We start from the raw sequence: 17,537 nt of genomic DNA, 5'->3' as shown, positions 1-17,537 counted from the left end.
GGAGGCCGAGGCAGGCAGATCACCTGAGGTCAGGAGTTCAAGACCAGCCTGCCCAACATGGTGAAACCCTGTCTCTACTAAAAATACAAAATTAGCCAGGTGTGGTGGCACGTGCCTGTAATCCCAGCTACTCGGGAGGCTGAGGCAGGAGAGTTGCTTGATCCTGGGAGGCAGAGGTTGCAGTGAGCCGAGATCATGCCATTGTACTCCATCCTGGGCAGTAGAGCGAGACTCCATCCCAAAAAATAAATAAATACATAAAATAAGTGCCATGCTAAGTTACTTGAATAATCAGTGAAAGAATAAATGCTACCGCATAGATCTGAAGCAGATGTGCCCCCCACCCCCACCACCAACCTCCCAGCAAAAAAAAAAGAGCGAGACTCTATCACAAAAAAAAAAAAAAAAAAAAAAAAAAAAATCCACAGGAAAATTCAAAACTCCGCAGCCATCTTCCAGAACCAGCTCTGAGGAAATGTCCTTTAGTGCTTAGCCTGCTAAGCCCTAAAGTAAAACCCACTGAGATTTATAACGTGTTTCCAAACAAAAATTCATAAACTGCCTACTCAGAGACCTACCCTAAGTCCCTCCCCCTTCATACATGGGCGATTCAGAAAGACTAGCCACCAATAGGTGATCAGATATGGCTGGGAACCACAGCTTTTTGCTTATATTTCTTAGAGACTATGTTTTCTAATATGAGGTAAAACAAAAAATTCTGTCAAGTTGCATTTGTGTTTAAGTCTTAATGGTTTCTAGTGGAAGCATGGAACGCAGTTCCTAAAATTTAGGGCTATTTGCACTTCTTTCTCTACCTATTCAAAGTTAAAGAACCATTCCAAACATCTTAGTTTGCAGATGAAAAAATGCAGTCCAGAAAAGTGACCCAGATAAGACCTGAAGCTAGCCAGCAGCAGAGGCAGGACTAAGATTCAATTTCTCTAACTTCTATCCCAGGCTTTGTGATCTCTAAATATAGTTACAATGGAGATCAGATAGTAACACAGGCGGATGGGAGCTCTTGGCAGCACCAGTATGTTAACCACAGAAACAGGAGGTGGCTAGTGCATGTATCTCGTGACCAATCCCTCCCCTAACATCTACTGTATACATAGGGAATAAAAATGGGTAATTTTCTCTTGACATTTTTAGACAGGAAATCATGGCTGCTCTTGATAGAAGCCTAAAGATTCCAATAAACTTTTCTGAAATAGAACAGTGCTTTTAAAAGGGAAAATGGTTTTGTAGGCCACTTGTCCTTTAACACAACTTAAGAAAGGTAAGCATAGTTTGGCTAAAAAGCTTTCCTTAATGTGTTCACTTCAGTCATCCGCTTTTAAAGGATAATGAACTTGTCAGTGTGTTATAAATACAGAATGCAAGGCTGGGTGCAGTGGCCCACGCCTGTAATCCCAGTACTTTGGCAGGCCGGGCGGGTCACCTGAGCTCAGGAGTTCGAGACCAGTCTGGGCAACATGGCAAAACCCTCTCTCTACTAAAAATACAAAAATGAGCTGCACATGTTGGCGCACACCTGCAATCCCGGCTACTCAGGAGGCTGAGGCAGGAGAATCGCTGGAACCCAGGAGGCGGAGGTTGCAGTGGGCTGAGATACTGCCATCGCACTACAGCCTGGGGGTAAGAGCGAGACTCCGTCTCAAAAAAAAAAAAAAAAAGAATAAATACAGAATACATACAGAAATGACACAATTCAGCTTTATTTTTACTTAATTATAACAATTTTTAAAAACTCCATGACTTTGTGCTATTTCTAATATTTAAATAAAAAACATTTCAAATTTTGCACAAATAATTTAGGCTAATACATAACTAGATTTGAATAAAGTCAGATGAAGCAGTAATTCCTCCTCTGTGTTTGAAAAGAATGAGTGTGGTTACAAAGTCACAGGATGAGTCCCTGGGATCTGGGGTAGAAGGGGTGGATCAAGAATGCGTTGGGTTTGTCACTTCCTAGCAGGCTGAGGGTGTGACACAGCAGCTCGGTGGCAGAGAGCGCTGTTCTAGCTTCTGACACCCCAATGCTAACTTTTTGGATGTATTTCCTTCTAGCATGTAGAAAGGGCTTTTCTTGGATGCCAGGAAGTGGGGAGCAGGGATGTGGCATGGTGATGATCTGGGGACAGCCAGGCATACGCTCAGACACTTTGGAAAACTGGGGAGGGTGAACAGGGAGACAGAATCTTCATCTTCTTCCTTTTGTTGACTGGGGAGGAGGGTGCTTGGTGACATTTTCCTGAGTATAAAGAAGGAATACAGGTTTGAAAGGTTTGTAACTGTGTGTGAAAACAGGTACTGAAAACCAATACTGGGGGAAAAAAGGCATTGTAAACACTTCTATTTAAAATGAAGATTTCTGGAACAATTATACTATATAGTGGTATCACAAGTCTTTAGCTGGTAAAATCTAGCACTGAAACAACTGTTAATTTTTAACTTGTGAGGGTTCTTTTTAAAGCACCACTTAAGACCTATATATTAAAAAAATTAAATATAGAAAAATTCTTCTAATAAATGAGTTTGAGAATGCACAGGAAACAACAAAACCCATTTTTAAACTTTTGGTAACTGAAGTGGAGCATTAAATTTAAAACCACTTTGAGGATTCCTACATTGTTCACCTAAGGGAAAACAAATGCAGAGCTATCGAAGAGTTTCTCAGAAAATTCCCACACCTTGGAGGGCTACAGCTTTTCATAAATATGGTCACTGGACTGAAGATTTCTAAATTTTAAATTTGATACCCCCAAAAAGTAACATATAGGATTTATAAGTATTTTATTTTTTTGAGAAATGACAAAAAATTGGAACTAGTTTTAACAATCTCTGAAAATTTTAAATTCTAGACATGTTTATTTTGAAACACACTTCCAAACAAGATAAACAACAATACACATGTCTACTACACTGCAGAAGTAGCTTAAACTTGCCAAGACATCCTCCTTTGTACTTGTTTCCTCAAGAGTTGCTAGGTCATTTTTTGCCCTTGGCCAGCAGCCTCTTGAAAAAACAACAAAGGACCTACTGTCAAAGTCACTCTCAGGTGTTTGCCCTGCCAGCTCATGCCTTCTCGGCACACCGCACCCCCGAAGGAGCACGGAGGCCCGCAGGGCTGGCTGGCCCTGGTTCCAGCCTCACCGCCGGTTGGACCGCTTTTCGTACTTGTCCTGGCTGCTCCGCTTTCGCGGCGGGGAGTAACTGGCAGAACCTCGAGCACGGAAGCTGTGCTTGTAAGGATGGCTTCTGTGTTTCTTCGGGTTTTCTTCTTTCTGGGCCTGGCTCTTCGCTGGTTCCTTATCGCCCTCTTTTTGTTCATGGTCTTGCTCTTTATGAGAGGGCAATGTGTTTTTAATTGTGTTAATTAGAAATCTTTTATTGGTACTGGCAAGAGGACACTTCATCCTGGGGTGGGGAGGAGAAAAGAAAAAGTATCACAAATCAAATGGTTAACTCCAAAGCTGGATCCAGTATCGTGATTAGTACCAAAGAATCCTGCTCCCACAGAATCGAGTTTCTGAATTTGTGAGCTTTCCTTGCATGCCACCTAGTGTAAACTCCGAGTACCGGGGGGAAAAATATCAAGACGATTGGAAATCTTGAGACAGACTGCCCGGAACACTGAACCTTTCTTCCCTCCTGGAACTAAATTTCCTACTGAAGTTCATATGTGCAGGTATTGACCACACTGTGAACTAACAGAATAATTTAATATTTTCTTTTGAACTAGTAAGTGCCCTATTTGACTATAACCTCTTTTGGATTAAATTTATTGCGTCTTGTGTTTTATTACTAGACAGTGAAAACTGTTCCTTTTCCAAGGAAACTAAAAAGTATATTCTGCTGTATCTTAAATACAGAAGCTAAATGATCTACAGAATAAAAAAATTGTGTAAAGAATCCATAAATATGCAATAATCCTTTACTGAAAGAAGTTCTTACACCTCTATTTCAGGATGCCAGGCTATGCTCTGTGGAGGGGCACTTTACTCTCCCGCCCTGGCGAATTTCTGTGCAGGATACATTTAAGTACCTTCATGATTCAAGTTCACCTAGGAGAGGCTGCAACCAATCAAACTGCTAATTAATGTGCTTAGATTTACTTATAAACTATTTCTTTTTCAGGTGTTAATAAATCTTCCATTTTCAAGAAGATGACCCTATACAAATGAGAACTTTCATATTTCTCTTAGCCTTGCGATGTCTGCCATATGATGGGCTAATTTAGGAGTATGCTGATTCCCAAAATCATGTTATTCGGGGTGGCTAGTATTAAACAAAAATGAATGTAGAATAGCCACCTTTCTATAAAACTTTGATTTACAGAGAACCCCAAACAATACTTCAAAATCAAGCCAACAACACTCCACCATAGGAATGGCGTGGACTAGCACTGTATAGGTGAAGTATAGGCAGTCAGGCATCAGCACAGCCTCACTCACAGAGGTCAGACCACCTCAGAAAACCAAAATGGCACTGAATCTGGAAGTAGAAGGAAGAAAAAACAAGAAAATACCTCCTGCTGCAAATAGGTAGCTCTTGAGCCTAGAAGGACAGAGAAAATATCTGAGAAAAACCAATGGTTACTCCCAGTGTGCTGTGCCTGGTTAATGGTCAGGCCAGAAAAGTAACAAAGGAATGAACTAGAACAAACAGAAAACCAAACTTAGAAAAGGACAGTGGAGTGCAATAGAAACAGTGGGAACATTCAGAGGTGGTGCCAGCTCTGGAGTTTAGAAGCCACAATGAATGAGATGAGGTGCAAAGAAGAAAGGCAATAATAAAGAAAAAAGTTCTGCAAGTACTGTGGGGTATAAACTATAGAGCTTCACGGAGCTTCCAGAAAAGGTACACTAGCATTACGCTGCCTTAGCAGTCTCAAGGTAAAGACATTTCTACCTCCTGAGGGCACGCTGGCATTAGGACACTCCTGTGCAGGAAGGCAGCATGTGATGAGAGGCAAACCAAGTTCTCCTGCAGGGTCTGACAGGGTCCTACCGAATGCAGGTGTTGCTCTGGTGAAGACACTTGAGCCACTGCAGTTGCAAACTCAGCAATGATTCAGAACAGTATTAAATACTGGCATGTGCCAAAACAGCGTAACACAGACAGCCTACAGGAAACACTACCCTTCATCACAGAAAGTAAAAAGCTTAGAGGGCTCGTCTTTGGCAATGGTGGTCTGGTGCTTAGTATAGGAGCAAGACCTTTTTCATAGGCAAATGAACTACATATATCTCTTGGATATATAGGGCTAGGAGTAGCTGGTGAAACATGTCCAGCAACAGAAGAATTCTGGGGTCTTTTCACTGAAGTGGGCCATCTCGGTGGTGGTAAACTGGCCAGTTCTTCTCTGCATTAAACAAGGAAAGGTACTTTTCCCAGATGTGATGGTAATCCAGGATCTCGGAACAAAACCTTTGGTAACTACTGGTGAACTCCACTCTATTTTGCTGTTTTCAATGTCAGATCATCTTTAAAACCAAATGCTTCCTCAAGGTGAGCAAAGCCCTGCTACTAACTGCAGCGTTGATGCCAAGAGGCAGAGGGGACTGCACCTATCTTCCAACTGCTAGCATGACCCACCGACTCAACATAGTGACCCAAAGAGTTAGCGAGAGAATGAGATGGTTTTATAGACTAATTCCACAAGAAAACTGGCATTTACATCTCTTTTAACATCAGAGATGCAGTTTTTTAATGTTGGTTATGTGTGGGATTCTATTCTAGGTGAAAAGTCAAGGTGGCTTGAGGAGATCCTGGTTTACTGGGGTGGGGTGGAGGTGGGGTTTGAAAGTCAGACGTCTCCCAGGCAAGCCAGTACATATTTTCGAAGTGATGACAAGTGCTCATTCACACTCTACTAATAAATACGGCAGGGCAATGAAATACAGTAGTTGCAAGCAGATGTGAAGGTACATATAGTAAATAATTTTGTGTAAAGAAATTCCAAAATCTGCATAGAATAGATCCAAGTGTAAGGACAGCAACATCAAAACCAAGGTCTGAGGGAATCAGTGGGGGGAGCTTCTCTGGCCTTTAGGGTAGAAATTAATTTTGCTGAATCTCACAGTCGGTTTTCATTGCTAAGAAATCACACTATATGAGACAGTGGCTGGGCACACATGCTCTGGAATCACACTGTCTTAACAGACTTTGGACATACTATGTAATCTCCCTGCTGCCTCTTAGCTGTTAAGTGGGAATAATAATGGCGACTATCTTAAAGGGTTGCATGCAGATCAAATGAATGAGAACATGTAAAGTACTCAGAACAATGCGTGACACATAAAAGCACTTGGTTAATTTCAGCTTTGGTTCACAGCCTACTATTTAATTAGCTGTGTGATCACAAGCAAGTTACTTAACTACTCTTTGCATTCATTTCCCCCACCTGCAAAATGGGAATAACAGACATATCTACCTTATAAAGTTATTGTGAGGATTTAATGAGATAATGCATATGGCATTTAGCATGGTATCTGGCATACAGCAAACTGCAACAAATGTTACCTACAGGTCCACAATTTCTTATCCCTAATTCCAAAATTTAAAAACCTATTAAAACCAAGTTATTTTTATGACACCAAAATTTGTTTGGCAGCAAACTTGATCAGACCAGACTTTGGGCTATTGATATAGTCTTTATCCCGTTTAATATAAACATTCATATGTTTTGCTGAAGAAATGATACCATGTTGAACAAGTACAGGGTAGTGGTGGGGGGGATCTAGTACATGCTATCTGTGCTGTAATACCTTTCTAAAATGTAAAAATATCTAAAATTAGAGGCTTATTTGGATACAAAGGTTTTAGAAAAAGGATGGTTGACCTATATTATTTTACCCTCTCTTCATGAGAAAGAGTACACACAGCTCTCAAATAGGTTAATACATCCAGAATTTTTCCAAGATGGCAACTCAAGGTATCCCAAAGCATCAAATCACCTGTGATAATAAGTTAATCAAGAACAGAGTAGAATCTCTATGAAAGAAAAGATTAAGAAAAAAGTAAGCCATCATTGAAAGTTAATGAGACATTTTACATAAGTATCCAAAAAAAGGGTTAAAATTTAAGTTTTAGTACCTAAAATGGTTAGATTTGTATTTGTAGAAGTTTCAGATTCCAGGCTATCTCAATTCTCCATTGCTACATGGATCAAGAGGCTACTACACACCACCTTTGAGCTTATCATTTGTATTTCCACCTGTTCCACAAACCCTCTAGGCCTCTGTCCTCAGATGCAAAACTAAAGGTTGAAGTGGGTAGGTGATCTCTAGAGTCGCTTCCAGTTTTAGGATCCTCTGCTCATGCTCTGTACATTAACTCTTTAGAAAAGTTCTCTCTTCTCATTCATCACATTAGGAAATTATTTCTTACTGCCATTTCCCACTTCCCCCAATCCCCCGCAGTATTTGAGATGACATGATAAACTGGCATTAGACACTCCACTATTCCCGGCTTTTCTTGTATCAGCTTTAGGGTAACCATCTGAGCCCTGAAATTGAGCATAAGATCACAAGCCACGGCTGCCTGCTGTGTCTGCACCGTCTGTTACTGTCTATGCCCCAAAGGTGTGCTGGGGGAAGCACTGGAAGAGGCCACAGGACAGGGCAGCTGCTTTCCTGTCTTAGCTCTGACCTGGAGGGTGACTTTCTCACCCTGGGTGTTATTTTTATATTTAGTTTATTTTTGTTTCCAGAAAGTTATGCTAGCTCACATGATAAGAGCCAGATTTAAGGTGCTAACAACACAAATGGATATAAACCCTAAATATCATGAGACCAGTTAAATCTGCTTTGGAAAGTACCCATGACACACTGTCAGATTTGAGATCTGGCATTCTATCTGGGTTAAACTTTAAAAGGAAAGCAATTTCCTTCACTTTGAAACCTGTGGGCTCAGAAGCTATGATGAAGGGTTCCACATGCTTCAAGAATCCGCCACTGGAGAGACGAAGACTGACTGGGGCTAGGATCACAAGCTTTTCATCTTTTTTGTCTCTCTTGCTGAAGGATAGAGGTAGTAGTATCTAACTTTCCACAGATTTAGACCCTGCTACCTTTTGCTTCTAAAATATTTCCTGAATAGGACCTATCTGAGAGTGACACAGGATCACCAGCCGACAGGGTACACTGAAGACACAATTACCTTGTGCTATTCCATTACCAATGTTGCCTCATTTCATCTCCACAGCTATCATCCAAAAGGAAAGAAAAGAAAAAAGGTAAAGCGCCTATCCCAAGCTAGTAAGATGTGGAGCCAGACTGGAACCAGGGAGTCTGGAATAGGGCAGAAGGAGTGGAGCAGAGAAAGACTCTCTGCAGTCTAACCAGATGGCCAATTAACAGAGCAGTCAAGAAAGAAACCGCAGGTGAAAAGCTTGTCAGCACACTGTGGCTGAGGCTCCTCATCCAGGACAGGCATGAAGCAGCAGATGCACACACAGTGACAGGTCTGCTAAGAACAGCTGGCCACTCAGGAGCCCAGGAGAGTCACCAACACGGCCAAGGACAAAGGTGGAGAGTCCCTTTAACACGCCTGACTTTTGACATGTGTGAAGTCGAACAGGTAGTGGGAAATAAGAATTATTTTTATGGTTAGGGAATAGACACCTTGGAGTCATGGAAGCAAGGTTCCATGCAGTGCACTTCAATTTGTTATTTTCTTCTATGGACAAATCCATTCTCATACTAGCAAATAGCATATCTTCCATTCTGTACATGTCTTTGCACTCTCATGGATGCAGGTCTGGAATAATGCCTCTAGAAAGACTGAAGCAGGGGCCTAACTCCATTCCCAACTCTCCATGAAACAAGGGGAATTTTTTTTATCTTGATGCTGTGGTTGATTACAACTCGTTTTGTTGTTTAATGCTGCCACAACTACCATAACCACCCCTGGTGCTACAGTTTATAATTTGGCAATCAAATGCCTCAGCATGTGGCCACCTGAAAAACGCTTTTTATGGCGTTATAATCCCTATTAGTAAACTGTTAACCCTTAATTACTCTGTGTACAACAGTCCTGAGGCTCACAGTGGGTGCTCAATGATTGTCCCCAACACTGTACCTAAAAGTAATCAAAAATCATTGACATATGTGTTTGTCTGTATATGTGTGTGTGTGTGCGCGTATGTGTGTGTGTATATATATATATGAGATATGCAAAGCATTATGCTAAGCCCTGTGGCAAAGATATATACCAAGCTATCTGTTTATGTGTCTCTGTCTTTGGAGACTACCAAGAGGAGCAGAAGGTAGGGGAAGTCGAAGTTCAGAAGCAGATATGTGAAGAGTAGCACACTGAGACAGTTTGTAAGACTATAATCCTCAGCCTTCAACTCCTTCAGCAATGCAAATCATTTACATAGATATGTGCTCTAACAGTAACACATTCAGGGCTCTCTCATTCACTTTCATAACTGGATATGAAAGGAACGTGGGAAGCAGGGGCAGTAAGCATTGGCACTTCAGCATGTTATCAGACAATAATCCACAGAGAGAAGTGATGCCATGCAAGGAGTGTTAAGTGACAGCCAGGAAAGCCAAGTTATAGTCCCATCAGCGATTCGCTAGCCAGGGCTTTAGGAAAGCTCTTTGGGTCTCATGTTCTATATGTATAAAGGCTTTGGGTCTCTGTGGCCTGAAAATATTGCCAAGAGCCTCCTCCATGAATTGTCTGAGATGCGAGCCCTTGCTCCCCTCGTCATTGGTTCTAGCACAGTCAGCGTGGCTGCCACACTGATCGCCTGTTTCTGTATCCACCGATGGACTAAAAACTTTAAGGCCAGGAGAGTGAGTCTTCTTTACTGCTGTCCATGATTGGCCTCTTAACATACCTACTGGTGCCCTGTGAATACTTACATAAATAAGTAAACACGTGTCTGGATAAAGGCTGGAGAAATTATTTGCTTTCCAATAATCAACAGTTGATGACATAAACTGGAAGAACAAGATGGGTGACTTCCTTCTATATCTCTAGATTGACTCTCAATCCAAACAGAAAAGCATAAAAAAAAAAAAGTCATTCCCCTTAAAACAATTGGGTTAAGAGAACTCAAGAATCATTTTCTCTCAATTCAATCTTTAGGACTTATTTTGCCAAAATATAAGTTTTTCCAAGTATAAGGCTGAAGTTCCACAGGCACTAGACTCAGAAATTATACTGGGCAGTAGATAAGCTAAAGTGAATGTGACCAGAATAAAAACAGCTTTGTAGACAATGAAGCTGGACAAATTTCTGGAATTTATGCTTATAAATTCCTTTATGTTGACTAAAAGGAAGTCATATGAGCCAATATTTCAGCTTCTCCTAAAGCATCTGTCAATAACAGCTTCTAAAGAGATTCTTTTGCTGAAATACATCCAAGGAAGAATATAGCACCAAATGGTCTCTTGCTTTATAAAATAAAAATGGCATCTCACTTGCATTTTCTTTAGCTCAGCAATCTCTTTCTGGCACCTGCTCAACCATCTATTTCTTATGGAATATCCGAAATGAAAAAATAATACCACTCACTCTAGTTCTATTTTAAATTTTAAAGCAAATAAAAGGTCTTCTAGATAGAAAAAAACAGGCCATGGCCACTAGTGAACAACAGATAGCTACTCTTTTAAGAACTGTCCAAGAAGGTCCACTCCACAGCGATGGGTCTTGGGACTCTTGTGGCTAAACACCTGGCCAGGCTACCTAAGTGCTATTTCAGCACAGAGGAGCTGTCTGCCCCTGGCCGAGGTGTAGGATTGTTCTGGATTCTGCAGAGCAGGCTGGTATCATTATTTTTAATTAAAAAAAGGGATTAGTAAACTGTTTTTCAAATTTGTGTGAGCTTTAGAATCAGCTGGGTATCTCTTTAAAACTCCAAAGCCCAGGCCACACCCTAAGCTCATAATCACTGATAGTAGGACAGAGGCATCAGTATTGTTTGAAGGTTTCCAGGTGATTTCAAATGTGCAGATAAATTTGAGAACTAATGACTGGTGGTTAAAAGTTTCTCACATACACTTATTTAAATAAATGGAAGAGCAGATGGAGGGCAGGTCCCCTTTGTCCCAGCACCAGTGAGTAGAAGCAAGCCATGGTTGTCATGGGTCCAGACCTCCTTTCATAGCCCGTATCTGTTTGGGTGTGCTCAACTGCTAGACTGAACTGTGGCTAGGAAAAAATATTTGCCCCTGGAATAAGCATGTACCCAGAGATTCCTGCTTCCACAGCAACACAAATCAAGAGTCAAAATGTAAACATTACGAGAGAGAGAGAGAGAGAAAAAAAAAGAGCAGACAAACTTTTTATTTTTAATGAAGTGAAGTCTTCTATGGGATTGACTTGCTCAACTATTCAGAGCAGTGCTTCCCAAACTCAGTAAGATCTTCTGGTAAGCTTAAAACACAAAAACAAAAACAAACAAAAAACCTGTAGGACCAATCTTAGACTTCTCTATCAGAATGCTCTGGAGTGAAGCAGGGAAGGAGATCTGTATTTTTTATTTTTATTTTTTTGAGATGGAGTCTTGCTCTGTTGCCCAAGCTAGAGTGCAGTGGTGCAATCTTGGCTCACTGCAACCTCTGCCTCCTGGGTTCAAGCGATTCTTCTGCCTCAGCCTCCTGAGTAGCTGGGACCACAGGTACATGCCACCACGCTCAGCTGATTTTTTGTATTTTAGTAGAGATGGGGTTTCACTGTGTTGCCCAGGCTGGTCTTGAACTCCTGAGCTCGGGCAATCCACCTGCCTCGGCTTCCCAAAGTGCTAGGATTACTGGCCTGAGCCACCACGCCCGGCTGGAGATCTGTATTTTAAAAAACCTCTCCAGATTATTTTCTCATTAAAAAAACTATTAAAAAGTGATCAATAGAACACGTATTTGTTATACATTACTGTAACAGAGTCCCTGGTAGAGGATCACAATGGATAGCATTCCTCGCTTCTCGTGCTCCCCTTAGTGCTCACTATTAGCAGGCCTAACTTCTCACAGACCTTTATGCGTTACGGGTTCCCATGGCCTTCCCTGACCTGGCCAATAAAGGATTACACACGGTGATCCAAACTCGGTTTTTCACATACATAGTAGATATTTTCTCACAAGGATTCATATAGTGCTGACCAATTCTTTTTAGTGACTATAAAATATTCAACAGTAGGATGTACCATAGTTTATTGAAGCATTTTCCTGTCTTTGGACATTTGGACTGCTTCCATTTTTTTTACTATCAAAATGTGCTACAGTAATTCTGTACTTAGGTCTGTGCACATTTATTAAGTTCTATGAAAGAGGGATCACCGGGAGCAGAGATCCTGGGTAAAGGGGCACAGAGAACTGTGACTCAACATTTTGCCCAGGGTCCTGCACAGAGAAAACCACACCACTGCCTGAAGCACAACACTGCGCCCCTTTCCACATCCCTTCGTCTCCACTGGATTACTTGCCTTTTTCATTTCTGCCAATCTAATGGGTGAAATTTAAGTGCTATTTAAGAGGAATATAAATACCTATGCATGCGCTCCCACCCCCATTAGATTATAAATTCCAAGACAGCAGGAATCTTTGTCATTCTGTTTACAGATACATGAGTGTCAAAATAGTGCCTAGCTCTGCTAAGTACTCAATAAATGTCTGTTAATATGTTTACTTATGGCCATTTGTAGTTTTGATATATACACATACACAGACACAGACACACACACACACACAGATATGGTTTTCTTTTTATAAACTGATTTGTAGAAGCTTTTTCAATATTATTAGTCCTTTGTTATACATGGCAAATAATTTCAACCAGTCTACCACTTGCCTTTTTACAAGTTAACTTTTCATATGGTACCTTTTTCTATGTAGAAGTTCACTATTATTATGAGACTGTTGAACCTGCCGTTGTCTCATTCATAGCTTCTAGGTTTTGTGCCTGGCTAAGGGAGGTTTCTACCTTATCCTTGCCAATATTATAAAAATATTATCCTGTATTTTCTTCTATAAGATTCATATTTTATATGTTTAGTTTTTAATTTTCAGTATTACAGATGAATAGTCAATTGTATTAGCACCACTTACTAAATAATCCACCCTTTCTCCACCAGTATGAACAATGACCTTTTTCCACACAGTTAGTTCATATACATATGTGGGTCTCCGTTCTTTTTTTGTTTTCTTTACTTCTCCGCTCCCTTCCTTCCTCCCTACTCTCTTCCTCGGTCTCTATTCTGATTCCCTATTCTCTCTCTAATGTCTTTAGTCTTAAACTAATCTCATACTAATTACTATACATTTACAGACTATTATATCTGGGCATGCAATACTGTCATCTCACTCCTCCCAAAAATATCTTAGCAGAAAACCTGCACCTTTATAATGGAGAGATCTGGTAGTCACCAGCTTTATCAAGGGCAACCTGACATTAAGTCCTCCTGACCTGTTGTAATGAAGACGTATAAAAACATCACCTGTGTAATAGTCCTTCCTGTGAAACAAGTTTAACCTGAATCTAATCAAGAAAACATAATCAGGCAAATCCAGAATGTGGAACATTTTTGCCTGGATCCTGAATCTGCATCCCAAACAAAAAGCAACCACTATAAAAGACATTTTTGGGATGTTAGATGATGATATGAAATTATACATTAATTTCATTGATATGGTAATTACAATGTGATTATGTATGAGAATGTCTTTGAGATCTGCATGCTGAAGAATTTAGGGCTGAAGAATCAACATGCCTACAATTAATTTTCACATGGTTCAGCCGAAAATTATATGTTTGTGTATTACATGTAAATATATCACACAATCATAGATAATCACACAATTTCCTTTTTTCTCAGTATGTTTTCTAGTGGGCTATTGACTGTATAAGCAAGGAATTGATTTTGAATGTTTATCTTGTGCTGAACCACTATGGGTAGACATCCTATCTTCAACAAATGACCCTTTGTCTCCTTTTTTCTCCTCCTATTTATTTTCCTTGTGTTGCTGTATTTGCTTGCTGGCACCTATCTAAAGCAGCAGTTCTCAACGTGTGATGCGTGAACCTGAGAGTCTTCCAGACTCATGAGGCAATCTACAAAGTCAAAGCTATTTCCATAGTTTTGATATAATTTGCTTTTCTCCAGAAGGTTGACATTTGCACTGATGGTGCAAAAGCAACAAGTAAAACAGTGGCAAGAATCAAGGCAGTGATGAAAAACTGTACCAGTGGTCACTGTACTCTTTACCACCATGCATTAAAAATGGCCAGTTTTGAGACTGTCCTTGATTAAGCAGCATAAGTTATTAATTTTGTTAAATGTTGACCCTTGAGCATGGGTCTTTTTAATAATGTATGTGTATAAACGGGACATAAATACAAAGCACTTCTGCTACTTGAGATTATGATGGATGCCTCCAGGAAAAGTACTTGTGTGACTGAGTGGCAAAGTGAACTAGCTGGCTATTCAGACGTGAGTGAGCCTGTTACTTCAAGGAAAACAATTCACAGTATTCATTGCCAATATGCAATTGGAGCTTCCAGATGAAAGAAAATTAGAATTTTGGTAAACTGTGAACTTGACAGGTTCCCTTGACACTTAAAAAAGACTTATCTGATGAGATTAGTGATGATATTTACAAATGTGATTTTAAAAATATTTTATAATGACATGTGTCAACATCTGGAAGCTTCATAACTCAGTGAACCAGTATTTTCCAGATGACCAATGATGATGTTACAAAATCAAGAATAAGTAGAAGATCCAGCCAAGGTACAAAGATATTATATAAAGGGCTTTTACTGTAAAAGAATAAGAAAAGTACACATTATTAAAAATAATATTAAGAAACTACTACTTGTTGAAATTACTTGCAAAGTTCTGATGTAGTATCAAAGAAGAATAGCTACAATTTTCTGAAAAAGTTATTGAAATACTTCTTCCTTTTGAAAATACATATCTTTGTAAGGTAGTATTTTCTACATATAATTCAGCCAAAATAACATATTACAACAGATTGAATTCAGAAGCAGATATAAGAACCCAGATGTCTTCTATAAGCCAGACATCAAGGAGGTTTCCAAAATTATTGTACTCAATATATTTTGTTTTGCAAATAGTTATTTTTCATATGCTATTTATCTTAACATGTATTAGATTTGTTATTTAAAAATGAATAAATACTTAAAAATTGCTCAGCTTTAATTTTAAACATTGGTATTGATATATATAACTCACATAAACAAAAGCTCTTTGGGGTTCTCAATAACGTAAGAGTTCAAGTATCCTAAGACGTTTGAGAACCACCGTTCCAAGATAATTGAGATAACGAAATAACAAAGCCAGCAGAAATTCTTGTCATGCAGACTCATGGGAAAGTGTAAGTTTCACATCCTAGTTTTCCCCGGGATCCACCTCTTACAATCTGGAGTATCTTACTTTGCCTGGCATCCTTTATTTACTCCCTTTTCAACATGCTTTTCCCTATACCTGGGAAGAAGCTGCTAGTTGTCCCTCAATGTCTGCTCTTCCCTTTTTTCTGTAGTCAAAGAACCCCAGATACTTATCTGCCACACAACTGCCTATGAAAAAAAGATGAAATTTCTGTCCTTGCAGCTAGATGTAGACATCAGAATAAATTCTGGCCAATGGGGTACATGGAGAAATGGTACATACAGGCCGGGTGTGGTGGCTCATGCCTGTAATCCCAGCACTTTGGGAGGCCAAGGTGGGCGATCACTAGGTCAGGAGTTCAAGACCAGTCTGGCCAAGATGGTGAAACCCCGTCTCTACTAAAAAATATATAAACATTAGCTGGGCGTGATGGTGGGCGCCTGTAATCCCAGCTACTCAGGAGGCTGAGGCAGAGAATTGCTTGAACCCGGGAGGCAGACGGTTGCAGGGAGCTGAGATCCGGCGACAGATCAAGACACTGTCTCAAGGCAAAAAAAAAAAAAAAAAAAGAAAAGAAAGAAATGGTAAATGCAACTTCTGGCAAGTTTTCTTTTCTTTCTTTTTTTGAGACGGAGTCTCACTGTGTCCCCCAGGCTGGAGCGCAATGGCGTGATCTCGGCTTACTGCAACCTCCCTCTCACAGGTTCAAGTGATTCTCCTGCCTCAGCCTCCCGAGTAGCTGGGATTACAGATGTGCGCCAGCACATCCCGCTAATTTTTGTATTTTTAGTAGACATGTGATTTCACCATGTTGGCCAAGCTGGTCTCAAACTCCTGACCTCAAGTAATCCGCTCACCTCGGCCTCCCAGAGTGCTGGGATATAGGCGTGAGCCACAGTGCCCGGTCATGGCAAGTTTTCTTAAAGGAAACGGTGTGCCTTCTTTCTCTTCTTCCTTTCTGCTAATTGAAATGTGGACTCAATGTCTGTTTCTATATTAGAATACATAGAAAAGAGTCACACCCTATGACTGGGAGATTTGGAAAACTGGGAGAAGCCTGGGTTCCCAGTAACTCTGTGGAACTGCGAATGTAACTGGTGTTATTTCCAGAGTACATCAATGCCCACACAAATCTCAAGACAGGCTGGTGCACATGGTAACTTTCCCCAGGGAGAGCAGAACTAGTTCTTTTACTATCAGAAAGTTTTACTAAGCCAGTAAGTGGCATTAAAGTTGTCAGGATAAATGACGTCTATCTGGAGAGCTGGCTAGAAACAACCAATCCCCTTGAACCCTCCTTACAGAGCAAGAACTATGACTGATATTTTCTTAATTACTTGTAAACTGCATGATTTTAGCTCTATGCTGAGTCTTTCCAATAGGTATTAGATTGGACCAATGATCACTGACAGCCTGATAAAGATTCAGCCTGTCATAAAATTTTTATTCAGCTGAATAAAAATTCAGCCTTTAATTTTAAAGATTAAATTAAATTTTAATTTAATTAAAAATTAAAATAACAGCAATACTATCACACCTAAAAAATCAACATCAGTTCCTTAATATCAAATACTCTCAATTGTTTCATAACTTTTTACAGTTAGTTTGGATAAAGATACAAACAAGGTACCCATTTTATTTGATGTTCCTCAAATCTATTAATTGATAGGATGCTCCTCTTTCTTTTCTCCTTGCAATTCATTTGTTAAAGAAACTGGGTTCTTTGTCCTGTAGCATTTCTCACATTTTGGATTTTTGTGATTGCAGCCTTATGGTGTCATTTAACATGTTCCTCTGCCCTCTGTATTTCTTGTAAACTAGTAGTTCTAACTAGAGACTTGATCAGATTCAGGTTCAATTTTTTGACAAGGATGCCCCAGAGGTGGTGGTTTGCTCTTCTTGCGTCTTTCTGTGGTATAAGGGTTGATGAATGTGTTGAAATTCAAATGATGATAATATTATTCTATAATCCTTCTAATGCATTAGTTATAATTGTTCTGTAAAGTTTTCTTTCATCAATTGGTGACTTTGAAGTATAATTTGTACAGGGAACAGGGTAAATGCTTACTTCTTCCTATTTATCAGTTTTGTGAATAGTGATTTGGTTCCCTAGCATCCTATAAAAGGGACTACCAGGTTTGTCATTATGATTATCATTATGACCTTATAG

At 39.9% G+C, this 17,537-nt stretch overlaps 1 protein-coding gene across 2 annotated transcripts in view; it reads right to left on the bottom strand.

Moving 5' to 3' along the window:
* Nucleotides 1-1,699: 1,699 nt before the first annotated feature.
* The window catches only part of LOC105553805, a 45,827-nt gene continuing 29,989 nt past the window's right edge, over nucleotides 1,700-17,537 (bottom strand). The window contains exon 3 of one of the 2 annotated variants that reach the window (XM_011999969.1): nucleotides 1,700-3,420. In XM_011999969.1, the coding sequence (XP_011855359.1) occupies nucleotides 3,153-3,420 (268 nt within the window). In that variant the 3' untranslated portion in view covers nucleotides 1,700-3,152. The remainder of the gene's footprint in view (nucleotides 3,421-17,537) is intronic. The other variant, XM_011999968.1, reaches the window with a different exon arrangement.

Source organism: Mandrillus leucophaeus, unplaced genomic scaffold (assembly GCF_000951045.1).
Source record: "Mandrillus leucophaeus isolate KB7577 unplaced genomic scaffold, Mleu.le_1.0 Scaffold61, whole genome shotgun sequence".
NCBI classification, from domain to species: Eukaryota; Metazoa; Chordata; class Mammalia; order Primates; family Cercopithecidae; genus Mandrillus; species Mandrillus leucophaeus.
Note: the sequence above shows the minus strand (reverse complement) of the source record. Positions and strands in the feature narration are given on the sequence as shown.